Source organism: Rhizopus microsporus, assembly GCF_002708625.1.
Source record: "Rhizopus microsporus ATCC 52813 unplaced genomic scaffold scaffold_10, whole genome shotgun sequence".
NCBI classification, from domain to species: Eukaryota; Fungi; Mucoromycota; class Mucoromycetes; order Mucorales; family Rhizopodaceae; genus Rhizopus; species Rhizopus microsporus.
The window spans coordinates 54,307-80,546 of NW_019671925.1; the positions used below are offsets into that span (position 1 = coordinate 54,307).

Here is a 26,240-nt window from a genome sequence, read left to right on the forward strand (position 1 = left end):
AGATATAAGCCTCAATTCTATAACGGTAGCTACTGACATTTTATACTAACGTATTCACATGTTCACTATAGCAATATTGATCTCGGTTTCAATAACTCATACTCAGTTTCTCTCCCTTTGAATATGTATTCTTATCCAAATATAAAAATTTTCTCTTCTTCTTCATAATAAACTCTTTGATTGAAAGTCATTGACTTATTAGTTCTTTTTATCTGCTTCCCACTCATAATCCATCAGACAGCTAACGAATATCCTCGGTTTCGACGGCTTTGTCGTAAAACTATTGCTTTACTGCTCCAAGGGCAAGCTTTATTGTCCCCTGTTTTCCTGCCTCTGTGCATCCTCGGGAGCATTTCTACACCTGATCTGAATGCAGCCACTATAGATTTGACACCTCTTTGTCAGCATAGTGTTTTCGGGACCCTCTGTAGAAACCTCACATGAAGAAGTGCTTCCTCAATCACCGGTATCATAGCAGTTGTCTTTCCAGTAAGGCTCGCTATCCATCGACAAGATTTCTGTTCCCTATTGTTCAGCAGTTGTCGAGTCCTGATATCTAACTTCTGTATTTTTATCTGTGGAACTTGTATCGACATATCTTGAGAATTGAACAAGAAGCCAAGGAACAACTGTGCCCGTTGAGGGTACCAGGATTCTCTTCTTTCTGTTGACCAAAAACCCCAATTGTTCTAAATAAGCTATCATCTTGGATGTGTATTCTTGCATTTCTTCCTTCGTCTTCGCTAGTACACATATGTCGTCGAGGTAAAAGACAAACCTGATTCCGGACTTGTGTAATAGTTCCAGGGCGTACTTCATGAGCTTGAGAAAGCCTGAGGCGCTACATTGAGACCGAATGCTAGACTCTTGTATCGGTATACCACGCCTTGATGTAAAAAGGTCAAAAAATCCCTGGAGTTCTCGTGTACCGACACTACTGCATTTGCATCTTTCAAATTTATCTTGCACATGTTATCATTCTTGTCAAACAACTCCCGTAAGGCTGGTACACCTTCCATTTTGAAGTGGTTGCATTGAATGTACTGGTTCAAGTTCGTGCAATCCAATATCGGCCTGCGTTTGTTTGGTTCCTGCACAGTAAATAATTTCGATAGATAGCTCTTGTACTGAGACGGAGAACGCTCGATCATGCCTGAATTCAGAGATTTCTTCACTGCTTTGTCCGTTGCTACTTTCTTCTCTCCCATGAACTTCATCGGAGTATATTTCCATGGTCGAGGTTCATGGTTCCACTGAAGTTGATATCCTTGTGTTACTACTAATACAGGCCATGAATGAAGTATTGTCCGTTTTCATTGCTCTGGGAAACATTGGAGATGACCCCCTGGTAACATGCCATCGCTTGGTGTGGTGTAATGTGCTTTTTTGGCGGAGGAAGACGTCGGCGTTGATAGCGGTCTTACTGGGGTTGATTGGAGCTTTGGGCCTCCGTATGTAGTTGGTTCTTGCTGCGTCCAAAAAAAATGTGTGGAAGGTTCCACGGCCTCCGGTGTATCTCTGTTGACACCTAAATCCTCTGTTGCTGCGATTGAATGGCTGTTGTTGTCGTCCAACTACATTTTTAAGGATGGACTGTTCGTATCTGGCTTGAAAAATTCTTTCAACTTTTTTCCTGCCCAAGGCTAAGACTTTGTCACTAGGTTCTTCTTCCAAGTGTTTGACGCTGTCGGGGAGCCTGAGCGCCTTGATCACCATTGTCCTAGCTTCACTTTTAGTGGCCTTACTCGTGGCGTATGAGTAAACTGCGAGTTGTCGGATGTCTTCCATGATATGAAATAACTGTTCTTCACTTCCTCCTGATTCCAGGAATTTTCGGCGTTCTTCGTAAAGGTCTGTTGCTGCTCTTCCGCGATGATGAGTCAATCAGCTCCCTTGTATACTACGTTTGTGCTTTGGAGGGCATTCACAGTTTTCCTTTTAAGTTCTCTGTGGAGCTCTTTGTTGAAGATCTCACTGTTGATCCATTCACTACCTTCGTACTTTGGAAGGTTCTTAACAAATTCTTTGATGTTCTTCTGTAAATTGATGGACGGGCCGTTCTCCACTTCTTCCAAGATTTCGTTTGGAAGGTTTATGGGACCTTCACTTGATCTGTCAAGATTGAGCTTCCTTGACATTTCCTCAATGATTTGTTCGACTTGTTCTCTTGTAAACAATTGTTCAGATTGATCATTGAACATATTATTACCACGGTGCGCGGCGCGAAAAAGATCTAAAGAAATAGGAACCGAAAATTTTTTTTATATGTTATCTGAAAATAAAGCGTGGCGCGAAAGAGCCTTTTACCACCTCATCGGAACCTGGAACGGAGACAACAGTGATTGGGAAAAGAATGACTTCCAATAAAAGATAAGTTATAAAAGATGGGTAGATTCGTTAGTATAGACTAGCTCAAGAAGATGTTGCAGGATGTATAGAACAGTTTTTTGACTCTGCAATCTGGGACAATCCAACCGAGATTATACTCAAAAGAAACAAAGGGTAACAGTTGATTAATACTGTTAGAAAGAGGACAATCAGCAAAAGCCTAATCAGCGTATGTTCGTAAAAAAATACATGTTCAAAATCAGGCGTCTTTTTTCTTTGTTTGGACACTTTAAAAGCCACATTTAAAAAAGAAAACAAACAAGCCTATGTGAATAGTTGATATTTATTAGAAGAAAAAAAAAAAGCAAAAAAAAGCAAAGAAAAAAAAAAAAGGAAAAAAAAAAAAAAAAAAAAAAAAAAAAAAAAAAAAAAACCTCTAGTGAGAATGAAAAAAAAAAAAAAACTAGTAAAAGTTTCTCCAAGAAATAGGTCTTGCTGTAACATTCAAGTGTTGATCATTAGTTGCATTCGTATAGGATCCCTGACAGCGTAAGCTATAAGCAAGAGGATCCCATGATTTTTGAGATAAGTTAGTGATTGGATGGTTACGATTTACATATCGGCATGCATTACTATAACCTCCGTAACGAACTGCAGGTGGTTGTAAAGTGATAGGTAATTGGTTCGGAGCTAATAAGGGCGGTTGGACACTGCGCCTTTCTGTTGTTGCTGTCGTTGTTATAGAGACCGTTGGGGTAGTAGTAATGGGTCTAAGACGATAGTAATTAAGGTATTCATCATCCAATTTAACCTTCCTTTGTCGTTCTTGATTTTCAACAGATGCAAGATACTTTTTGTAGGATTTATCCAACAAATCAGTAATGCGACTGATATGGTCTGTCTCTTGTACTTTTTCTTGTACAATTCTGTGTTCAAACTGATCATGATAGAGACCAAGTGTGTGAAGTGTATTAGAAATTGCTTTCTGTCTTTGCTCAGGTGTATCTAAATAACTGAATTGGTATCGATCACGACAGGATTCCAATAGTATCTTCCAGATAGCAAAGTCTTGAGCACGGATATGCAAGTTAAAATCGATGGCCTCAAGGAATTCAGCCTCCATAATGTTTAAATCATTTATTTTCATTCCACTGACTTCTGACCATGTCTTGTTGGTATATGTATTATCATCCAAGTATTTATTAGCCAACATCAAGGCGACAACAAACAATCGATATTCTGAACCTTCAGCACCTTCGATACCAGGGTTAGCTTGCAGAAGATTGGCAATATACTTCAGACAGAGATAGACTACGGAGTCCTTAAGTTGAGTGGCAGATAAGATTTGATAACAGAATTTTTTGAATGCTGGACTAGCTGTAAACATGATGGTGTGATCATGTCTCATATTCGTCATTGGTTTCTTTGCTTGCCACATCAGATAGGCCATGTCATTTCCCATAGGATTAGCAAATGATTGTTCATGTGTTGTCATTTTAGTAGTAGTACTTGGTCTGCGTGCATGCCACATCAAATAAGTGATAGAAGCAGCAAAATCTGCGAGTTGAGTCACAGTGAGTTCTGAAGAAGGCGTTGATAGAGTTGGATGCATTGCCCTTCTGTTTTACTGACAATAAGTTGTTTATTGAAAGAATAAAAGGCAAAGACAGAAAGACAAGGTAAAAAAGAGACAGAGTTGGAAAAGTTTGAATAAAAAAGAAAAAGAAGGGAAAAGAAAGAAGATTTTTAAATATAAAATCTCTTTCTTTGTCTTTTGTCTTTGTTTTGCTCCTCTTCTTCTTTGTGTATGTGTTGTTGAAACTTTTCGTAAGAAAAAAGATTAAGTAAAAAAGAAAGAGATTCAAAGGAGAATTTACAAACAAGAAAATTTTTTCTGTTTCGTCAAAAAGTTGTCACGTGCAAATCAAAGATTGATGTAATCCACAACTACTTTGTTTGTGTGTGTATTCGGTTAATCTACTTTATGAATTCATTGAATGAATACCACCCAGTTAAGCACATATCATCATAGATAAAGAAGAGGAGCAATTTCCCCTTTACAGTTAAATTGTCAGTGCCAAAAAGAATGACAAAAACTTTCAATTATCCATTTGCTGATTGCTTCGAATTAGGCATCAAGAGCCATTGCAACAAAGCATATGATTTAGCAATATGATTATTGTATACATTTTTCTATCACGTTAGATGAAAACAATAAGACAATAATCACACTGACAACAATGATGTCAAAGATGACATTAAAGAACCGACTTAAAGAAAAGGATATCATTACAATTACACTAAGTGATCTTGGTCGTTCCCACCCTTCTTTCCCTAATTGTCTTTTTTTTTTTACATTTGCTCTTACAAAAGAAGACGAAAAGAAAGAAAGAAAGCTCTTTATTTACATTTTATAATATTGTCCAAGCTCGATCAAACAAAGAAGAGAATGATAACAAGCAAGATCACTCAAGTGTGTAATTTGGATATCCTGTATTAAATTGGAACAGAAGGGAAAGACAGGATTTCTGATAGTGAACTCTCCGCTGATGGATGATTATAGCATATATCCTATGTTTTATGAGTTGTATGTCCTTATTATGCTTTTTTTTTTACCTTTTGTAAATCATTCACTTCTGATTCCATTTGCTTAAAATCGTATTCTAATTGCTGGACGATATCATCCTTTATCTTTAATTCCTCTTTTAATTCTTTATTATCTCGTTCTTTCTCTTTTATTAATTCTGTCAGTAGTTCATTTTCTTGTATTAAGGAATCCAGCTTATCTTTCAGTTCTTCATTCTCCAATTGAATTTTACCCCGCGATAGATTAGACTGTACTGTCGGTCTACAAGCATGTTTGTCTTTATCAGTGATCTGTTTGTTGGTATAGCAACATGTCTGTGCACATTGTGGTTTATTTGTCAATAGCTGTCTGTATAATATATTGACCACTTGAACCAAATACTCATATTCTGGTCCTACTTGTGTCATGTCTCGTATATGATTTTGCTTAATATTCCTTAACTCCTCCTTTATATATAAAGTATTATTTAATGTATTCATATATTTTATCTTAAACTTACTCGTAGTGTATCAGAATCGTCCTTTAATAGTCGATTGGATCTTTGTAACCTGATATTTTGTTCTAAAAGTCTCTTCAAGGCCTGCTTGAGTTCGACCGTCTTTTCGTCCACTTTCTTGTCACTTTCCATTTTTAACATGCGATTGGCTCTCTTTAGTCGAGCATTCGCTATTGACAAATGTTCCACTTGTTGAGTTAGCTGTCTTATTTGTGTTTCAAATTCTTCATTATTCTTTTTGGAATCAGTAGGTGAAGAAGAATCAAACGAGCTATAAGAACCTAGACTGTAATTGTTTAGTTCATGAATAGAAACAATTTCTGGCTTTGACATAAGCCTAGTCATTAAAATATATATATAAAAAAAAAAAGAGTCTTCTTTACCTTTGCTTCTGCAACTTCGGACACTTAAATAAAGGACATTTCTTCCCCTAATTAAACATTAATGTATTTGTGTGTTCCCTCCTTTTAAATCGTGATTTTCAATCACCCCTAAAAAGTTCCTAATGACTCAAGCAATAAACAGAAAAACTTGGTTATATAATATAAACTTGAAGTTCCTTTAATTTACTTGGAAACCAAACTTTAATAAAATACATACAGTACTATTTTGACAGATCAAGGGTTTGATGTCTCCTTTAACAAATATCTATTATGCTCATTGATTGAGTATTATATTTTGCATAGGATTACTAAGGTAATACTTGATCGATGACTAATTCATTCAGATGCAAGGGTTTTGTTATTCTCTCCTCGATACATTGAAGTTATGCTATTCATCTTATCTAACTTCATTTCATACTTTTAAAAAAAGATAGAGGCTCAAGTTCTTGTGCGTTTCAAAAAAACACATGTGTCAAAGCATCGTCAGTTTAAATACTGATCAGATGTATGACTGTTTCGGATCACAACTACATAACTTGTAACTTTTCTCTGAATGAGACCATCTAGCGGCTGCTGTAATCCAACAATTCATGTCGAGCTTGTAGGAGCACAACGTACCATGTTCTATTTCCTAGTAAATATGGGCGATAGGGATATAGTCATAGAAATTATACTTCTATACAGATGCATACGTAGAAGCAATTTGAGACTTTCTTACATTGAGTGGAAAAACCGTCAATCAGATCTGCAAAGAAGCTTGTGGCAATAATATACTCCCAAAATCAAGCACATTTCATGTATGCTTCACATATCTTACTTTTTATTATTGAAATCAACAGAGTGTTCATCCATGTACTTGTGCATTTTGAATTGTATTTTTGATGATTTACAGCAACACTACGCACTATTGACTATGAGCACAGCCATTTCAAGGTAATAATTGATAAAGAAGCAAGAGGATATGCGTGTGTACACCTGTACTGCATGAATTAAACCATGGGATTGCACATCTCATACAGCCCTTTAAACTAAAATTAATGATAAAAAATGTGTCAATTAGATGATTAATATTCATTTTAGACACAATTAAATAATATGCTTGTCTTTATCTATGGTAATATCTTTTAATTGTGTCATCTATTCCTTCATACTTCATTTAATTGGGTAGCAAGTCAAAGTCTCTGCCTTTGCCTGTAAAAAAAAAAAAGGACCGGTAATTTAAATTAGAAGGCGATGCGGAAATCCAAATTAAGCAATGAAGAGCATGATACTTGGTTGATGACTTCTTCCTTTTCTTTATTTTAAAAACTTCACTTCTATATCTACTACAATGTATAGTGGTAATAGCGGTAGTCCTTCAAAAGGTATGTGTTTATGCTCGAGATTATTACATTCGCTGACAATTAAAAAAGGAATCCGGTTTACCTTCTTGTCACCATCTGACCAAGCTAAATTTGAGCAACTTTTTATTCAAGGTGCTGCTCAATTTGGAGGAAATCAGATTGGAGGTATGAACTTATTTCAATACTGTATCATTATATTCACACTTTACAATAGCTCAGGCAGTAGGTGATATATTGAAGCGCTCAAACCTTGACAATGAATCCTTGGCAAAAATTTGGTAAAAGAAACTGGGATGAAGAGAAAAAATAACACTTATGCTCATTCCTGTAGGGATCTCGCATCTGTTGCCAACGCACCTTATATGACTTTTCCCGAATTTGCAACTGCAATGTATCTTACTTCCCGGAAGCTTATCGGACAAGAAATTCCTTCTGCACTCCCACCTAGTATGAGAGAGGAGATAGAGATAGCCATAGCAACCATTGCCTCAACAGAAACTTCACAACCATCACAGCCGCAACAACAACAACAACAACATCTCATTGATACAAGCTTTTCTCTGCAGCCTACAATAAGCCCACAAGTTCCGATGATGACAGGTATGATGCCACAAATGGCTCTAAGAACAGGTATTCAGAACATGCAAAGTTTAAGGCCTGCTGCACCTCAGATGCCCATGCAGACAGGGCTAATGAACAACAGTATGCCAAGTTTTCAAGCACCAATGCACACTGGTTTCCACCCTACTCCGCCACCACCAAACAAGCCTCGTCTTCAGAACCTTGATTTTGCGAAAAAGATGATGCCTGACCAGAACGGAGTGACCAATCTTCTTAATCCCAGCCTTGGAACAAGTGAAGCAGACAGAATTTCTTGGAAAATCAGTCCACAGGACAAAGCAAGATATAGGGAAATATTTAATGCTTGGGAAGGCTCTAATACTGGATTTATGTCGGGCGATACAGCAAAAGATGTATTCACTCAGTCCCAATTGCCGCCTAGAGACCTGATGAAGATTTGGAATTTGGCAGATTCAGAAAACAGAGGAAGCTTGGATATCGATGAATTTTGTATCGCAATGCACTTGATCTATAGAAAGCTCAATGGCTTCGAAATCCCTAATAAGTTGCCTCCTGAATTAGCACCTCCCTCTAGCGTTCTTAAAAAGTTCGTGCTCGGTCGTCGTCCTCCCCCCTCGGTCCCTTCGTTTAGTCCTCAGCAGCACCATCGATCTATAGAAGAGCCAGATGAGGATGATTATGATCATCACGAAAATGATTACGTATCAAGCTCTCGAAGAAAAGGCCATACAAGCAGATCTTTAAGAAGATACAATCAATACGACGCCGAAGAAGAGGCAGATCCTGTTATTTTAGAAGACCTTCGTCGTCAGATCTATGAGACTAAACGTAAATTAGACGGCATCAATATCCCTCGAACCAAGGGTTATAGCACAGCAACAAGCAAGTACACTTTAGAAGAGCTCAAAGAAAACATTAGAAAGGCACATGCTCAATTGGAACAACTTCTTCAAAACAACAATGCAGCCAGAAAGTATACTGAAAACTCTGAAATTTTACTTAATTTGCTAGAGACTCAAAAGTCCCTTCAAGACGAGATACAGTACCTCTGCAATCGTGATATCCCCGTATTGGCTCGTCAGCTTCGTGGTGCTGCTGCAGAGTTAAGAGATGCAAAGGTTCGTCACAGCAAGAGGCATGATGGCACGCAGGACTATATGGCATTCATTCAACCCACGGGACCCGGAGGCTCAATTACAGAAAGCGACCGTGTTCGCGCAAAGGCTAAAGCTATGATGGCTGCCCGTAAGATGGGTAGCAGTGGTGCAAGCTCGGACAGTAGTTTCGTTCTTAGACGCGCCGAAGAAGAAAAGGAAGATGCTGACAGATTGGCTGATACTATCGAGCGTGACATGGAGCGATCAAGGACCGCTTTGCTTGATATGAGAGGTGACTTGAGATACTTGGAGGAAATGACATCTTATTTGGAAGACAAGAAGAGATTTGAGATAAGCCAGCAAGACCTTTCATACGAACTTCGCCGCTTTATTGAGGAGCTGAATACAAAGCCTATCTCTCAGCCCTCCTATGCTTCTCGTGGTCTCACTAGCAGCTTCTCCTCCATGAACATTAGCAGTCAAAGTCCTACTGTCACGACACCCACTCTATCGAATGCTAGCCCTAGTCCAACGCCAAAACCTGCTCCTGTTAGGGCACGTACTGCTGAGGAAATTAAAAAAGAGGTAACAGTAAAAGATGAATAACCATTTTAGCAAACTGATCTTTACGATATTCTTAGGCTGAACGCCGAGTACAAGAACGCTTAGCAGCTCTTCAAGCCAGAAGAAATCCAGGTAGCTCACCTAAGCCTGCTCCGCCTACTTCATCCATACCTACTCCATCCCCATCTGTTTTATCAGTCAGTAAACCAGATGAGGCAGAAATGGCTGCTCAAGGTATTGATGTCTTTCTTTTTTACCAAAGAGAAATAATCTAACTTTTGTAATAGAGCGTCTACGCAATGCTGAGCGTGAAGCACAGGAACAACTGAGAGCATCTGTTACTCAACGAGAAGGATATGAGAGACAAAAACGAGACATGGAGATTGAACGGGAAAGAATCGAGCGACAAAAATTAGAAGATGAACAGCGCGAAGAGGAGCGTATTCGTCAGGACAGAGAAGAAGAAGAAAGACGCCATGAGCAAGAAGAAAGAGAATTAGAGGAGCGAAGAAGGAAAGTACTAGAAAAAGAAGAAGCTGATAGAAGAGCTAGATATGAAGCAATTCAGCGTGAACAAGAAGAGGAGGAAAGAAGGAAGGCTGAACAGACTCAAGCAGCTCCAAAGGAACATAAGCCTGAAGAAGCTCCTAACGTGCCAGAAGCAGTTTCTCCTTCAACTACCCCACCTGCTCCACCTGCTCCACCTGCTCCATCAGTTCCATCAGTTATCCATGAAACCAGTTCAGTGGCAAGCTCGACTAACCCCTTTGCAAAGTTTCAGCAGTCTACTTCAACTACTTTGGAAGGATCTTCCCAAGCAGAGAAGCCCAATGAAACAGCCAACAAACGCGTAAGCTATAATCCATTTGCTGCATTTTCCGCGTTTTCAGCTACTAAAGCTGGCGCTGAAGAATCAGATTCTGACGATAGCTGGGATGCAGATGATCATGAATCTGAAGATGAAAGCGAGTTCCCTGCTGCCGGTAGCGCAAAGAACTTGGCAGGCAGGCTCTTTAGCGTTTTAAGTCAGAGACAAGGAGGTATGTTGATCTATGTATCACTACATTCAAATTAAACTTACATCTACTACTAGGCGCTTCACCTGTACCATCACCTAAACCTTCAACAATAAGCGCTCCCTCACAGGTATCTACTCCTGCTTCTTCTGATACAAGTATACCACCACCACCTCCTCCTCCTCCTTCAGCAAACTCAACTGTTCCCTCTCCTCCACCCCCTCCTTCTATCGTACCTAGCCCACCAGCAGTACCACCAGTTCCTCAAGCACAGCCTGCGCCTTCTCAAGCTAGTTCACCACCTTCAGGTGATGCAAGAAGTGCTTTATTAAGTCAAATTCAATTGGGAGCAAAATTGAAGAAAGCAGTAACAAATGATCGCAGTACATCTTCAGTGGCAGGTCGTGTTTTATAATGACATGCTTACATTTTTGAAATAAAATAGCTCCAAGTAATTATATAAAAATAAACAATGGGAGGCTGAAATTAAATGCTGGACGGCATCAAGGCACAATCATAGGCACCAGTATATGCATTTACCATTCTTTACTACTTTTATATGAGACTATTTCAATACTGCGTTTGTCGCAGCCATATCACTTGTTGAATTGTAAATTATTTATATGCTTTATTTTAATATTGTCAGTGCCTTATTTCTCTTGTAAAGACTCTCATCGATATCCTATCTTTTTCTATTTTGCCTCAACTCAGGTATAAGAAGTAATAACTACTAAAATATCGCAGGCGTTTCTCGTACAATAAGCACAGCAGTTTAGAAAAAAAGCACGCGAATTCACACGATGCATACATCTTGGTGATAGAGAAATCTTGGAAAAGGTCCTTAGAATTGGAGTCAACGTTACATCTTCAAAAAACTTGAAGTATGGCGTGTTTAGTGAAATAAATCATTATAATATTTTATAATAAAGCATACGCTCTACTTCCTATTTCTTTACTGTGTATCAGATAATGATAAGTAATCATATTGACAGCAATAAATCTTTACTAATAAAAATCACATCTATCTTGCTTGGTAATATTCAGCTTTTTATAAATATAAAATCAAATATACCAAGGGAAAATGCTATTGCATACCCTAGAGGTACTGCATTCCGTTTTGCCGAGTTTGCAAGCGTTATTAGAACCTACACCACAGTTTGCAAGAAAAATGGAGACGAAGTAAAAATGGTAACACATGCAAAAGTGTTAATTCCTTTGATCATGCATTGAATGCTTCCAAAATTTAACTTCAACTTTCCATTGTTTATGTTAAAAAGAGCGACCAAACCTCATGCCTTTACACCTTATGTTTCTGCTTGGACTTTATATGAAGCTTTTGCTCCACTTGAACTAGTGTTTGCTGTAAATTCTAAGTGATCATTAATAACAAAGAAAAAACTTTTTTTTGTGGCCGCTATTCGATTATTCCTTCTTTGGTTATGAATAAGATATACATATATCTATACTTTATTTAAAATAAATCAATTACATACTCCTTTAATGCAAGATTCTTTGCAGTCTCTACTGCTGGAGCAACAGGCATCCTTGGGGCCATTGCCTTTCTTTTTGCCACTGTAACCGGTAGAGCATGAGGCAAGAGAGGGACCGTTACACTTTCCTTTGACACAGCTTTCCCAGCAGTCATCGCTAGTCTTGCAGCAGGCGTTCTTGTAGCCATCTCCTCTTCTCTTTCCCTTTGAGCCAGAATAACACGTGGAGGCGATAGGAGTATTACATTTTCCTTTGATGCAGCTTTCTTGACAATCGTCACTGTGCGAGCAACAAGCGCCTTCGGGGCCCTTTCCATTCCTCTTACCTCTATAACCAGACTTGCAAGAAGAGGGTGTAGGGCAAGAAGTAATAGTGCCAGTAGCGGCGCTAGTCGTAGTTTGAGTTACAGTAGCTGTAGTGGTGCTAGAAGTAGCTGTAGAGGAGCCTCCTGGATTAGCAGATGTTGAACCAGTCTTAGTTGCTGTCGAAGTGTCATTGCCCTTGGTAGAGGTGGAGGTCGAACCAGCCTTGGACGTGGTGGTAGTCTTGGTAGTAGTACTAGTAGTAGTAGTCTTGGAATCACACTTGTCATTCTTGTGGGCATTCCACCAAGCACAAGCACCAGCAAATTCTTTGTTAAAGTCTTCAGGATCGGAATCCTTGCAGCCAGCCATACAGATACCGGCAGTAGTCATGAAACTAGCATAGTTAGGACCAGATTTATCGCACATGACGGTAAGAGACTTAATGAAAAGTTCAGAAGTGTGATCCATTGTCCAGCCAGGCACAAACTTTTGACCAGCTTTCTATAAAACTCATAGTCAGTTACAAAATTATTTTCACCAACTGGCTTACTTACAATATTACAGTTTGTATAGCATTCACCAGACCCAGGGACGTTATAAGAAGGATTACAGTTTGCAGCGAAGGCAGATGTAAAGAGAGAGACAGCTACAGCAGAAATGGCAATGGTACTACGCATCTTGAGAACTTTTCAAAGTCGATTAAACTAAGATTTAATGAATGTATCCATGGTGAATAATCCCTTCTTATTTATACGCTTTTGACTCTTTGGTGTCACTTCAGATTGAATTATGTCTGTTGACTCATGCAATGTAGCCAACATTAAAGAACTCCGGTAAAGTTTAGTTACACCAATTTCGTGTACCATTGAAGTTATCAGATTTTTCTATGGTTACATTGGATCTGATAACTTTTCCATCCTGACTTTAATATCAGCTATACATAGATATAGATATTCATTATCTTAACTTGGTCAAACAATTCCTAAAATATTTTCTTATTTGAATCTATGTTATATTAATCTTGTGTATTGAAGATTATATGTTCAAACCACTATTGAATCATTAGCGAGTTTTTCTATGGTGCCACAATGTGAGAGCTGAGAAAAATCTCCGACTAGATTTTCTAAAGAATCTGATAATTTTTCCATCTGATAAAAATTCCATTCAATCGTTACAGTCTCCTGTCTTTGTGCTTCTGTCGGGATATAGATCCATAGATTACAATTACATTCATATATTTTCCTCCTTTCCATGACTCATTGAATATTGATATATCCGACTCCCGGACCTACGTTACTACTACTTCTATACTACTGTATAGTCCTTAAAGTACCATTACTTATTTAATACAAGTACTAGCCTTGGCTCTTTCCCTGTACATGTATAAACACTATTAATGGTGAAAAAGCTGATGATTAAAGTCTTGATTTCGCTGAAAAGAATCATTATACTCTCTTTAAAAGTTTTTTAAAAGATTTTTGAGAATTCTACTGTAACTTGCGTTCAATTGAACTTCAAAATACGTTCACCTACTCCCCAGTGATACACGAATGGACTGACTTTTTTATTGGTTACGCGAGAGCAGAAACTAATGTAACTTGAAGTATTTCCTTATGAACTTTTTTCTGAAGAGAGTTTTATAAAAGCAAGAAAAAGCAAGTAATGTTGAACTTGTGAACGAGAGACATAAATGACAGGATATCTTTTGATCGAATTATAAAAAGAAGCATCGCTGTCTTTATTAAAACTATGTTTTGCAATGCAGTCAAGATGACAATAATGCTCCTGTTTGAAATAACAGTGTCTATAGCTCCACCTAATTCCTTTATAATAGAGAACTCTGTGTTAGCTTGCTATAAAAATAAAATTAGGTTATTTTATTATCAATACTAGCAAGAGCAATTGCAGACATACACTATGTTAGACTATTTTTAGCAAATAATAAAGAAGCAGGCAGGAAAATGCTAATACTCAGCATCCGTGCAATCATCGATTTTCTTGCTTTTCTATTAGTCAGCCTTTTCAATAAGAAAAAATAATATTTTACACGAAAAAAAAAAAAAAAAAACATGCAATAGATACCATTCAACAATTGGTGCTGCAAGGCACCGTCAAGCAACAACTTACAGCATCAATACATTATTTTGCTAATCAAGTTGAACGTATAGTTGTAATTGCTTTTGGAATAACCATTTTTTTTATTTACTACGTTCACAGTTATGACAAGCATTGACCGCTAATTATCCAAAAGACTTTTTTTGAATAAAGAACTAGCTCGATGCTTTATCATTTTAGCACATGTCATCATAGCTATGATATTATCAGTACAGTGCACTCTTGATTACGACATACAACCACACGTAGTATTCTCGATATTAGATTGTGGCTTTTGAAAAGCTTAACCGTCCCCGCTTTAAGATTTCAACCTCGATTATTGTATCAGAATTCGCCTTCGTGCCTTCCATACTCCATTATAAAGAATTTTGAGTTGAAAATTTTCAGGATTTCATTGGATATGATACTGGAAAGTCTAATTTATTTTTAAATTGGAAGCCTGCTTTTGTATTTCCATACACTCTTTGTTTGCTCTGCCTAGCATCAATTCCAGAAGTTTGAATTCCTCTGTATTCCTTAGCATAATACTTGCCAACGCCAGCTTTAGTCCCAATTTAGCAGCGGTTCTTCTGCGTTTGGAAAGACGCTCTCCTTTTTCTTCATCGATGCCTTCCTCGGGATTCTCCGTGATCTGTTCCTCAGTTAAAGCTTCGAGCTGTACCTTTAATTTAAATACACTTTATAAGAATTGTTTCTATTTACCTTCACCTCCGTGCATTTCTTTGTCCTCAGTATCACCAAGCATATCAACTTCCTCTATGCTAATATCAGGATGCATACCCGAATACATACGACTGACACTTGTTAACACAGAATCCGTTTCTTCAGCAATGCTAGCCTGACTTACGCGCTTAGAATGGTTGGCTGACGGTTCAAAGGTTCCTGTACAATCAAAACAGTTGCTAATTGCTTTGGTCGTGACATTCTGCCATGCATTAAGCACATAGTTCATTGTTGCCAACTGATTAAACGCGTTTAATTCTTTGCAAATCAGAGGCAGCAGTTTTCTTCTATATTTTCTCTCTTTTAGCTTCAGCATATACTAAGTGGGCCTTTCTGAAATGCAACGACCTATGTGTAGATGAGATCAAGGATATTGTTGTTGCGCCATCACAAAACTATCAATAAATATTTGTAGTAATCGTTAGTCAGCTAGGAGTTCTTCCATATATGACCTATCATATGTGAGTTTACTCTTAGGGTGCCATTACAACATCTATATGAAACGTCTGTGCTCTAACTTCCAGGTCAACGGTTCCTTATTCGACAAGACATTGCCAGATCATGTACCATCTCATTACAAGTCACCTCGAACATACGTCGAACCGATGGTTAATATTAGTTAGTTTCTTCGCAGTTATTCCCATTGTAGCTGGTCGCTTATAGGCGCGCTTATGATATCCAATTATTATTATTGATTGTAGATGTTAAAAAGTACAAATACTATTATTTTATTCATCGTAAATAAAGATATCATATATTTCAGTCTCACTGACTTATTGTCCTTTTTCTATTCTCTTCTTATCTTATTAGTCTTTGTCTCTTACCTTTGTACTTGGCAAAACAATTGTCATCAAATATATCGCTGGAAACGGCATACCGGACGATGCCTACACTCTGGGACCAACTGAACTGAGAGATGACCGACCTGTCGATATGCTTTACCTTCCTCTTAATGTAATTACCAAGGGCCAGCACTGCATGCACCAGAAAATAAGCCAAATAATGCAAATACAAGTTTATCATAATTACACGTTATTGACCAAACCGAAAACATAAAATTAAAACAAATAACAATGTTTTTTATATTTCTTTTTATCTCTTCTTCTTGAAATAAAACACAAACCAAGATGGCGACTTTATAAAATCATATTTAGCTTGACGCTACTCATTGAAAAGGTTTGGTGACGACATTACAGGTAATGGGCAGGGGTAGTGTTCATAGAATTAGTTTAACTTCTGGTATATTTTCTGGCGCATGTGGTGTTTTCCTTTATCGAAAGCCTTGCCCCAGTGACTGTAGAGGCTCAAAAAAAAAAGTCGACAAGGATTTTGTTGGTCGAGCGATCCTCTACTTTTTGAACATTTTCAATGCCACAAGTTCACGCCCCTATCTCGCTATCATATCTACTGGGGGTTTCTTCAGCAAGCGATTTCGCGATACCACATTCAACAAAAAGGAGGATGGCCCTTTCTACACTTACCCCTGCCAATCGTGAGCAGAAAGTACCAAATTTTATACAGTGATAACGGTAAATAGTAGGTCGTTCCTTCCACAATGGCCTAGTTGGCGAAACGGAGACGGAGGATGTGGTGGGTACCCGCTCTTGGTACCAGTCCTGGTGGCCTTTTCCCAGCCCTAAATTACTCTAAAATTCTTAGCAACTTTTCAGGTATAAGGGACGTAGAATGTAGAAAAATTATTTTTTTATGTAATTATGACAATAAAAGCGCGAACCGAAGGCATATGATCACATCCTCCGTCTCCATTTCACTAACTAGGCCAATGGCACTAACCCAAAAATGATTGTCCCTTTATGTCTAGAACCCTTGTCCTTTTGAAATAAAAGAAATGTCACAATAAGTCAAATTGAATTGACCTAAAAATGATATGTATTTTTTGATTTCAAAATGATTAGAATGTAGTTTTATTATAATATTGAATGATTTGTCTTTTAGAATGACTGGCAAAGTTGTATAGAATCTCAGTAGGTATGGTATTACATGCTTTAGCAATTCTATCAGGCAATTTTTCTTCAGTCAACAGTTTGTGGCGTTTCAATTTTCCTTTTAAGATTGCCCAAAACTGTTCAATTGGGTTTAATTCAGGCGAATATGGAGGCAGATACATCGGCTTACAGCCACAACTTTCGATTTTGGTAAAAAAACAAGTCAATCACAATTTTTTGTATGTTGCTATGTTTACTACAAAAATTGTCGTCAGTTTACGTCTTAGAATACATATTGTCACTAATTATCTGAGTAGGTTCTTTAGATCACTCATGTTGGTGGTGAAACCGGCATAATCAATTGCCACTATGCATATCTTCGTCTTCTTCTCCTTAACATAAGTTAAAAAATCTATAAAAACCGTGTTAATCCTTCAAGGTTTGACTAAAAGTTATATTATTGTTTAATTCTATTTTTTTCACCTTATGTATTTCCGTGGATTTTATCTAGGCTGGATAGAATACCTTGGTCAAATAAATCTCGTTTGCTTAAAGCTTGCTTAACACTGCTACTGGGAGAGACGAACACTTTTTGCACGAGAGATCTTTGATACAGTATGTTTATCATTCTTTCTAGTAGTAAAGCCCGATTGTCACATGCTTTTTTCGACTTCCTGCAATACCCAATGATTTCGTAACCATCATCTTTGAGTTGTTTAATGTATGTATGGTGTCTGGGGGTTGTACTGACAATGTTATCTACAACTTCATCTATAAAACTGGAATCAGCCTGTTATCTTGTCCTATAATACCACTTTCAAGCTTACCATGATACTGACTGTCTAACACGCTCAAAATCCTGATTCTTAATTTTCTGGTTTAGATCCTTGAATTTTCAATACTTTTCGCTCAGGCTCCTGATTTAAGAAGTCGATGTCTTGTTTCTTCAACCATTGGTTGAACCCCAAAACCGTAGTCTTATTGAAGCGCTCTGTGTATTTCCGAAGTACCTCCAAAACAGTTTTATCAGAAGCATGTGTTAGCTTGAAAAGAGAGTTTGTAAAGTGCTCTGACTTTGGACGATAGACATAGTTTATAAAGTCCACAATTTGTGTTTCGTTTTCTACTTTATTTTTAATAAGAATTTTAGCTACCAAGTTACTCTCTGACTCACCAAAGCTGATATTCTTATTCGTATCATCCTCTTCCTCTTCTTCACATTTTTCTTCTAGATCTTCTCTTGATTTGTAAAGCTTATATAGATTTGGAGCTCCAAACACGCGGGCGTTACAAACAAGGTTTGGCTCATATGGATTTTCACGATAACAAACCTGAATGTCCTCCATCTTCTTTACTCTATCAGTACACATTTTTGCATTCAGATCATTATACTCTTCACAATAGAAAATACAGCAAGCTTGTTCGAAGCAGATGGGGTTCATTTAGTCAATATCCAGTAAAAGAGTGATCAAGAAAAGTGGATTTGGACCGGTTGAAATTTTTTTATTTTCTAAGCAGTGAAATGGACCAACGATGAGGAAAATCGAAAGCTGTGGCTGTAAGCCGATGTATCTGCCTCCATATTCGCCTGAATTAAACCCAATTGAACAGTTTTGGGCAATCTTAAAAGGAAAATTGAAACGCCACAAACTGTTGACTGAAGAAAAATTGCCTGATAGAATTGCTAAAGCATGTAATACCATACCTACTGAGATTCTATACAACTTTGCCAGTCATTCTAAAAGACAAATCATTCAATATTATAATAAAACTACATTCTAATCATTTTGAAATCAAAAAATACATATCATTTTTAGGTCAATTCAATTTGACTTATTGTGACATTTCTTTTATTTCAAAAGGACAAGGGTTCTAGACATAAAGGGACAATCATTTTTGGGTTAATGCCATTAGTTTTGTTTAAACATGATATTTTATTGATGGTCCAAATGAGCGCAAAAATAAAATAATATAACAAATGTCCGCCTGGACTCGTTCAATCCGTTTGGAAGTGAATGGTAGCGAAAAAACCCCTTATGGGTACAAGAGTAAAAAATGTAAACGGAAATTAATGAGTAGGGTTATCGATGAAAAGTTAAATGAATTGCTTTAACCATATAAGAAGCTTTTGACCATGGGGATGCTTAGTAGAGATCAATTTGTTATGGTGTAACTGATCTAATTCATGAAGTAGAGAGCATATAATCGGTCATCGTTGAGACCAGGTGAGGGCTAGGTTTGGGGAACTGAAGGGCGTAAAGGAAGCATATTTAGAAGGAATGACAATGGATCTCGTGTTGTTTCAGGCATGAACAGACATCGATGTATATCAAGGCAACTAATAGCGTGATTCTTAGATAGCTGTTGCGTTGGGTGCTTAGGACATGGTCGAGGTTTGCCACCAGGAAGCCAGCCTAATCTCCAGCGTATACAACGACTGCGCTCTGACTTAGGCATGAGCAACCAGAGTATAGGATCCAGAGAGGTTGATCAACGGCAGCTAGAAAGCAATTTGGAGTTTCGGCATCGTTGGCGGATCTCCAGATTCTGTTGCAAAAAGCGCCGTTTAGCAGCCTTGAGTGAGCGAGCATCGTGTTCTTCAGTATTAGACAGCACCGTTTTCCAAAGCGCTGTGCGAGATAGAGCGTACCACTGGCTTCTTCTGGTATTGCAGATATAAGGTAACAGACAAGCAAGCAGTGCATCTTCTGGCAAATATAAGGAACGAAAGATGAACTGTGCCTGTAGTATACTGACTCGTTCCGACATAAAGGGTAGCTTAGACATGTGAAGCATAACCTTAGTGGGCGCTTTACCTTGAACACCGTAGATTTTCTTGATACAACTATTCTGGACTTCCTCTAGAGCGTGAAGTTGAGAGACCGTGAAGCGATTGATAGCTAGGCCGTATTCAAGCTGAGGTCGAACGATGTGAGCGTAAAACTTAGTGCAAAGAAGTTTGGAGAAACCGGAAGGATTCACGCCAGCAGATGACAGCATGTTCATCGTTGCAAGAGCCTTACGGGTATTACGTTGAATTAATTCTTCTGGATCGAGGTGCTCGCCCGGTTTAAAGGGGACGCCAAGGTATGCGAAAGTTGCTTCTCTTGGTAATGACTGATCGTAAAGAGTATATGTAATTGGATCTGTGCTACTGTCCAAGATCACGCATTTAGATGGATTCCATTTTATACTATTTGTATACTATGATTATCGCATTACCGCAGTAGGTCAACTATATTTGAGCGTTCGGCGATGAGAGCTACATCGTCAGCATAGAGTAGGCAATTCAGGGACGATATCATTTCCAGCGGCGATGAGCTAGATGGAAGAACTTGAGTGCGCAGTTGAGCTGGTAGTTGGTTGATGTATATCGAGTAAAGATACGGTGAGAGTATGGAGCCCTGTAAAACGCCTGTTTTTGGACGAAATCGACGAGAAGTAGCATTAGAAAGTAAAACTTCGATTTGGACGTCATCGAAAAGATTACGTAGTAGGCTCAGTAAAGGAGGCGAGATATATTGATTGAGGATTTCCCAAACGAAGCTGACAATCATTTTTGGGTTAATGACATTAATTTTTTAGTAAGTGACATTTATTTTTTGGTTACGGACATTTAATTTTCTCAAAGTGACAAAATTTACCGTTCTCACTGTACCCCTTTAGATGAAATGATTGCTCTGTTCCTTGTTTTTGTCAAGCAGGAAAAGAATATCATGCTACTCGAAAAATATGATGATGCTACCATTCAAGCCATATACAAAGTTGCTCTTAACATTTGCTCCATTGAAACAGACCAGATAGCAAAGCAGACCGTAAATGTACAATAGCTTCGTGATATCGTTGCATACCAATTTCAAAAGGTTTTGAACGAAGGCGATAGGAAACGACAATTTAAATATGCTGAGGATGGCGTACATTTTGCACGTCAATTCAAACGTAAGTGCCTACCATCGACAGATGAATGGTGCGGTCATCCCATTAAAAGCATCTGCGAACAACAAGAAAATGCAGACTTGGTTTTTACCAAGGGCAAGAAGGCAATCAATATTGGGCGTTTTAACTGGACAGCATACTACAACGAGAGTAAGCTTGAAGGCTTTTTCCAATGACATAGCAGCCATGCAACGCTACGAAAGCATTTGAAAGAAAAATCTGATAAAAGACAATATTTGACCCCAAATGAGATGAAGGACTGTATAATTATCTCACTAAGATCTTAAACAAGAAATCTTTTACAAATCATTGAATCTCTTGAGTCTCTATTGATAAGAGGCAAATAGTTATTAGTAGATCAAAGATAAACATGAAAGTCTCTTTTTTTCACATTTAATTTACTTCTTTGGTTAGTGCTATGATGTCATATGAAATATATACTTTTATGGGCAAGCTAAATACTATAATGGAGTATGCTTCTTGATGACACGCTGTAGTAAATAAAATGATGTTGACAAAGAACCCTTGCCTAAGGTTACACAATATGCAGTAGATGTAATTGTGACAGCTAAACTTTTTACAATGAGACAAAAAGAAATCTCGTAGCAAAAGATTAGCTTTTTTTCTTTCTGTTGACTGAGATGCAGGCATTAACAAATATAAGAAAAATAGCATTAAGACCTTCTTTAGTTGTAACATATAATCATGAGCACATGAGTATAGAATGCTAACTTTATAAACAAAAAAGTCTCGATCAGTGACCACAACAAGGTACACACGCGTATACAAAAAGGAGACAGCAATCCCAAAAAAAGTAGAAGAGGAGCAAGTGAAAGCGATTGATAAAGTAGAAGCTGAAAAACAATTAAATTCACCCGTGGTCGACTTTCCAACTACTACTCAGTTTGATACATTAAAACTGGACAATCCACCTGCAGAAGGTTCGCATAACTGGTCTACTTCCTTCCATGGCCTCTCAACAGCTCGTTTCCCGGATGAAGTTGCAAACATATTACTTGAACCTATTAAACCTGAAGATATTGAAATAAAACCCGGTAAGCTTTTAAATATCAGAATATTCCTCTTATGAAGCTTATGTTTGTTTTTTACTACAAGATGGTATGCTTTATCTACCAGAAATCAAATACCGTCGTATTTTGAACAGAGCATTTGGTCCAGGTGGATGGGGCTTAGCACCTCGTGGAGAGCATACTATTTCCCCAAAGAATATATCAAGAGAATATGCCCTGATATGTGCCGGGCGATTTGTTTCACAAGCTAGAGGAGAACAAGACTTTTTTGATGTCTCTGGTTTACCAACTGCAGCTGAAGGATGCAAGAGTAATGCGTTAATGCGTTGCTGTAAAGATTTAGGCGTAGCATCTGAATTATGGTAATATATAAAAGTTATCATCTATAATACATATTAATGTCTTTTTTAGGGATCCTGTATTTATCCGTAAATTTAAAAAGAAGTATTGTGTTGAAGTTTGGGCTGAACATGTAACAACAAAAAAGAAGAAGAAGTTATGGAAAAAGAAGGATGATACATTAGGTAAATATAAATAAAATGTAAAGCTACAAGTAACTCATGATCTGTCTATTTAGAGTATCCTTATAAAGAAACTTAATTCCCCCTCTCTCTCGATACAATTTACAAACAAGGTAAAGCTATAAAAGGGCATATTATGTCACTTGAATCAATTATTCACATGTATAAAACCAGTGGAACTTTTTTTATTATTATTATTTCCATCTTTTCATTCAGTAATAAAAAAACCATGGCACTTCATTCCATTCTAGCCTTTCTACTATTCCTTAAGTTAATCACATTCATAGTCAAGAGTGATACAGAGCAACAAGAAGAAGAGGAGAAACCAATGTTGATCTGCCATCCAAGTACAAGCACGCCTACTACACACACTACATTTTAATTCACACGTATTATCCAACATTGAATGCATATAAAACAAGTAAATGACAACTGTGAAACTCGTCTTGCTGTCTCCTTTTAAATTTTGGATAAAGCTACAAAATGATAAGTGGAAAAGAGGATCTGTTGATGATGTAGACAATATCATCTCTAATCTAATGATCATTTTTTTTTTACCAAAGAAGAAAGGTTGTCAAGTGGTGTTTGTATGTGGAAAGATGAATATGGCTGGAATAATAATAATTTCTCTTATTTGTTCACTTGATCAACCCATTTGATACACTCTTGAATAAAATAACTTTAATTTTCCCTTTTATACTAAATGAAAGTGTTGTCCATTTATCGAGAATAGAATCACTTTAAGAGTAAAAATAAACAAGGAAAATAGATCATCTGACTAAATATCATCAGTTCTTTACTTCTACGGAAGCACGTAGTATTGCGGCACAATACCCAATGTTTACACTTTGTTCTTTTAAAAGAATATTCTATGTTTACATGAATATCACTTGAATTTGGGCGTCACAGCTTCTTCATGCTTAAATAAAAACTGTGTAATCCAATGTGATATCCATGCAAGCGTATTGCAGCACTACAAAAGGTCTGGTAGAGTAAGACAAGAGACACACGCGAAATACCTTCATTCGCCCTACACATGAGTAAACAAAGCATGGATTTGTCATGTTTACAACATAGAGCAACTATATTTTCTGTTTATTATCGAAAATAGTATTTATACAACTGGAAGCTTTTGCACAGCAACGGAATTGAAAGAGACCGGGCTTTCTTTTGTTTCCAAGTCATGTCTATATCTAATTAGAAAGTCTTCCAATTCTTCCGGAGTGTTTACTCCTAACATTGGACCTAACACATCTTTAGCACTCTTTACTCCTTCTAAGCTATCCCAAATAAACATCTTTGCCGTAGATGTACCAGAACCTATTATAATTAGATACTATTGCCTCTGAATTTATCTTAATACTAACTCATATCGCAAGTTCTATAATCAGATTGAACAATCTTTATGTTACTATGTTTTGACAGCATCGTCTCGAGCTCAGCTCCTATATTTGGATTCTGTCCTCTTGATTTGCAAATGTGATGATCTGACAAAATAAAAAGAAGATGAAATTAATCTCTTGAAACAAAAAAAAAAGAAATGTTTGAACTTACAGCCCAATACGGCTTTATAAAGTAAGCTAGTGGTGTCCTTTGGTACCTAAATAAAACAAAAATTAATATCCATGGGAATCAATAATCATAAACAGCTTACCTTTAAATCGAAATCGGACACTTGGATCATACCTCCTGGTTTAGTAACTCGTATCACTTCGCCTAAAGCCGTTGGCCATTCATTTTCTTCACGGAGAGCAGCCACAAAGAATCTCATATGAACAAAGTCAAACGTATTATCTTCATATGGGAGCCCTTTGATTACGTTTCCTTTGCTAAAGGTAAATTGATTTACCCTTATTTTCTTGTAGGTAATGTCATCTATATCACATCCATGATAGGCACAATTAGGATACTCTTGTACCATGTCCTATCGTATGAAAGAGTAAGTACAGTGACCCATGAGCTTACACTATTACTTACCATAACCCATATGCCAGATCCACATCCTACATCAAGAATGTTGATTCCCTTTTGAAAGTCCAAAGCATCTATTACACTAGGTAACACATTTCTTTACCAAAAAAATTAGCATAGGTTAGCAATATAAAATATACCCTACCCTCCATATAGGCTCTTGAAAGCATAGTGTTGCTATGTCAGTTAGTTAGTTATTAATACATAAATGCAAAAAGTACTTGTTTTTACTCCTGTAAGCCTCATTTGCTCTTCATCGTCCTTTGGCAACCAATATGTCGATGTCTTATCGTTATGATACACCCGTTTGATATTTGTAGCCATAGAATTGACAGTAGTTGCTGGATTGACTATAGTCTTACTCCCTTTGTGCATGTCCATCGTCTTGCTAAATTTATTTTTATCCATTGTATTATGCTCACTTTGTACACGTTTAGTCTCCTGTGAAGCTGAGAAACGGCTGCCCATCCCTTATTGGATAAACTTGTAAACAAAGAAGAAAAAAGGTCTTACCGTAAAAGTATTCTTTTGGGGAAAAGTGCTAAACAAGTTAGAAAAAGCTTTGGATTATTAATATCCTCCCGACTTCTTCTAATTGCTACCAGGAGGTGCTACAAAGCGCGCAGTACTCGGTCAAAGCGAAAAAGAAAAGACCAGGAAGTGGTACTGTCGTCTGAGAGTATGGGGATACAAGTCATCAGATTATTGAACTCAAAACAAAAGATGTGGTACATTGCTCTTTAAGCCGCGCTTTTTTATTTGCAGTTGGGTTTTTCTTCTCTTTTCTTCTGCTGTTTGAAAATTCACAAAGTACTATTATAATACCTTCCTATTTAACAACTTGCTATACCAAAAGAATAAGATGCACCCATATGTCATCTTCATCTCAATAACCCAATGTTTGCTGTAATGCATTGTTCAACATGTCCAACATTGATATGAGTGATGATAAGTGTATATCAGCTATGAAAGTGTAGTCTGTAGCAATCAAGGAAATAATGATACAGAAGTACAGACAAATATGAGCCTTGAGGATATTCTTTCAAATGGCTCCTGTATAAATTATTATTGAAGGAGCAAATATGTGGAAACGAATCAAAGTATCTCAAAAATTCTGGATGAAAGATTGGAATACAATGCCTACAAGTACGGTTGAATGTAACTCAATCTTGGTTGACTTTATTCCCACTTTAAACATCGTACTACAACTCTCAAAAGGTATAATATATTCTTTCGAGGCGTCGTTAACATTAAAAAGAATTTATATCATTCTTGATCAGCATCCATGGCTATCCTTGAACAGGAAAACCTAAATAGAAAATGCGCCTATTCATAAGCCAGAAACAATTGTTGAAGAGATGAGTAAGAGGTGCTATAAAATGATATACTTTCATCATTCCATGCCCCATTGAGGGGTTTTGGGCGAAACTAAGACGCATGTACGAAGATCCCCCTTAATGATAGATCGCGACAATTTGGCTGCAAGAGTTCGAAAGGCCGCTGAAATGTCACTTCCAAAGATTGTCAAGGATGAATTAGGCATTCTGAGTCGTTTTTGAACAGTGTTTAAATAAAAGAGAGCTTCTTTAGTTCGGTTATGAAGTCGAAAGCTCAATGACATTGGGTGGAAATGAAGACACACGAATGGATGAAATAGACAGGTGAAGCAGGTCAAAAGTTTTGCCACCCTGGTCAAAGTTGGAGATCGTTCATCAACTTTTCTACGACAAACTCTATAGTCAGGACTTGCCTCAGCCACATTACCAATGGATCATCTTTTCCTGTGTGCCTACTTTGATCTCATC

The 26,240-nt window shown here is 37.4% G+C and overlaps 9 protein-coding genes across 9 annotated transcripts; 2 read left to right on the forward strand and 7 right to left on the reverse strand.

The window, feature by feature from the left end:
- Positions 1-1,880: 1,880 nt before the first annotated feature.
- RHIMIDRAFT_244042 (uncharacterized protein) lies at positions 1,881-2,201 on the reverse strand (the record flags this gene model as incomplete). The annotated part of the gene is made up of 1 exon (XM_023610018.1): positions 1,881-2,201. One exon carries the CDS (start codon positions 2,199-2,201, stop codon positions 1,881-1,883), a length of 321 nt encoding a protein of 106 aa, XP_023465255.1.
- Positions 2,202-2,776: 575 nt separating this feature from the next.
- RHIMIDRAFT_255491 (uncharacterized protein) lies at positions 2,777-4,240 on the reverse strand. Its single transcript, XM_023611167.1, has one exon. The coding sequence runs from the start codon at positions 3,938-3,940 to the stop codon at positions 2,792-2,794; it is 1,149 nt and encodes a 382-aa protein (XP_023465256.1). The 5' UTR covers positions 3,941-4,240; the 3' UTR covers positions 2,777-2,791.
- A 404-nt stretch (positions 4,241-4,644) lies between these two features.
- On the reverse strand, positions 4,645-5,762 carry RHIMIDRAFT_15673 (uncharacterized protein). The gene is made up of 3 exons (XM_023605747.1): positions 5,415-5,762; positions 4,945-5,361; positions 4,645-4,899 (listed from the first exon to the last, which is right to left on the reverse strand). The coding sequence occupies exons 1-3, from the start codon at positions 5,754-5,756 to the stop codon at positions 4,825-4,827; spliced, it is 834 nt and encodes a 277-aa protein (XP_023465257.1). The 5' UTR covers positions 5,757-5,762; the 3' UTR covers positions 4,645-4,824.
- A 1,243-nt stretch (positions 5,763-7,005) lies between these two features.
- RHIMIDRAFT_313805 (uncharacterized protein) lies at positions 7,006-10,918 on the forward strand. The gene is made up of 7 exons (XM_023614892.1): positions 7,006-7,158; positions 7,207-7,302; positions 7,352-7,415; positions 7,469-9,401; positions 9,458-9,614; positions 9,668-10,420; positions 10,474-10,918. The coding sequence occupies exons 1-7, from the start codon at positions 7,125-7,127 to the stop codon at positions 10,809-10,811; spliced, it is 3,375 nt and encodes a 1,124-aa protein (XP_023465258.1). The 5' UTR covers positions 7,006-7,124; the 3' UTR covers positions 10,812-10,918.
- A 949-nt stretch (positions 10,919-11,867) lies between these two features.
- On the reverse strand, positions 11,868-13,013 carry RHIMIDRAFT_292475 (uncharacterized protein; the record flags this gene model as incomplete). Its single annotated transcript, XM_023613899.1, has 4 exons — positions 11,868-12,166; positions 12,213-12,693; positions 12,747-12,877; positions 12,947-13,013. The coding sequence occupies 4 exons, from the start codon at positions 13,011-13,013 to the stop codon at positions 11,868-11,870; spliced, it is 978 nt and encodes a 325-aa protein (XP_023465259.1).
- Positions 13,014-14,722: 1,709 nt separating this feature from the next.
- RHIMIDRAFT_238217 (uncharacterized protein) lies at positions 14,723-15,259 on the reverse strand (the record flags this gene model as incomplete). Its single annotated transcript, XM_023608913.1, has 2 exons — positions 14,723-14,955; positions 15,010-15,259. The coding sequence occupies 2 exons, from the start codon at positions 15,257-15,259 to the stop codon at positions 14,723-14,725; spliced, it is 483 nt and encodes a 160-aa protein (XP_023465260.1).
- Positions 15,260-17,842: 2,583 nt separating this feature from the next.
- Positions 17,843-18,346, reverse strand: RHIMIDRAFT_244048 (uncharacterized protein; the record flags this gene model as incomplete). Its single annotated transcript, XM_023610019.1, has 1 exon — positions 17,843-18,346. The coding sequence occupies one exon, from the start codon at positions 18,344-18,346 to the stop codon at positions 17,843-17,845; it is 504 nt and encodes a 167-aa protein (XP_023465261.1).
- Positions 18,347-20,692: 2,346 nt separating this feature from the next.
- Positions 20,693-22,543, forward strand: RHIMIDRAFT_238220 (Mgm101p-domain-containing protein; the record flags this gene model as incomplete). The annotated part of the gene is made up of 6 exons (XM_023608914.1): positions 20,693-20,791; positions 20,840-21,062; positions 21,728-21,967; positions 22,029-22,305; positions 22,355-22,467; positions 22,521-22,543. 6 exons carry the CDS (start codon positions 20,693-20,695, stop codon positions 22,541-22,543), a joined length of 975 nt encoding a protein of 324 aa, XP_023465262.1.
- Positions 22,544-23,578: 1,035 nt separating this feature from the next.
- Positions 23,579-24,843, reverse strand: RHIMIDRAFT_238221 (S-adenosyl-L-methionine-dependent methyltransferase; the record flags this gene model as incomplete). The annotated part of the gene is made up of 7 exons (XM_023608915.1): positions 23,579-23,784; positions 23,832-23,951; positions 24,019-24,064; positions 24,119-24,388; positions 24,442-24,532; positions 24,581-24,612; positions 24,667-24,843. 7 exons carry the CDS (start codon positions 24,841-24,843, stop codon positions 23,579-23,581), a joined length of 942 nt encoding a protein of 313 aa, XP_023465263.1.
- Positions 24,844-26,240: the final 1,397 nt, after the last annotated feature.

What these genes read in the sequence shown, in the direction of transcription:
- RHIMIDRAFT_313805 (XM_023614892.1), top strand. Translation starts at nt 7,125, where the DNA reads ATGTATAGTGGTAATAGCGGTAGTCCTTCAAAAG. An exon ending in TAGCGGTAGTCCTTCAAAAG is followed by an intron (nt 7,159 to 7,206) that starts GTATGTGTTTAT and finishes CAATTAAAAAAG; the next exon opens with GAATCCGGTTTACCTTCTTG. An exon ending in TTTAAGTCAGAGACAAGGAG is followed by an intron (nt 10,421 to 10,473) that starts GTATGTTGATCT and finishes ATCTACTACTAG; the next exon opens with GCGCTTCACCTGTACCATCA.
- RHIMIDRAFT_15673 (XM_023605747.1), bottom strand. Translation starts at nt 5,756, where the DNA reads ATGACTAGGCTTATGTCAAAGCCAGAAATTGTTTCTATTCATGAACTA. An exon ending in ACGATTCTGATACACTACGA is followed by an intron (nt 5,362 to 5,414) that starts GTAAGTTTAAGA and finishes TTATATATAAAG; the next exon opens with GAGGAGTTAAGGAATATTAA. An exon ending in AAGTGAATGATTTACAAAAG is followed by an intron (nt 4,900 to 4,944) that starts GTAAAAAAAAAA and finishes CATAAAACATAG; the next exon opens with GATATATGCTATAATCATCC.
- RHIMIDRAFT_255491 (XM_023611167.1), bottom strand. Translation starts at nt 3,940, where the DNA reads ATGCATCCAACTCTATCAACGCCTTCTTCAGAACTCACTGTGACTCAA.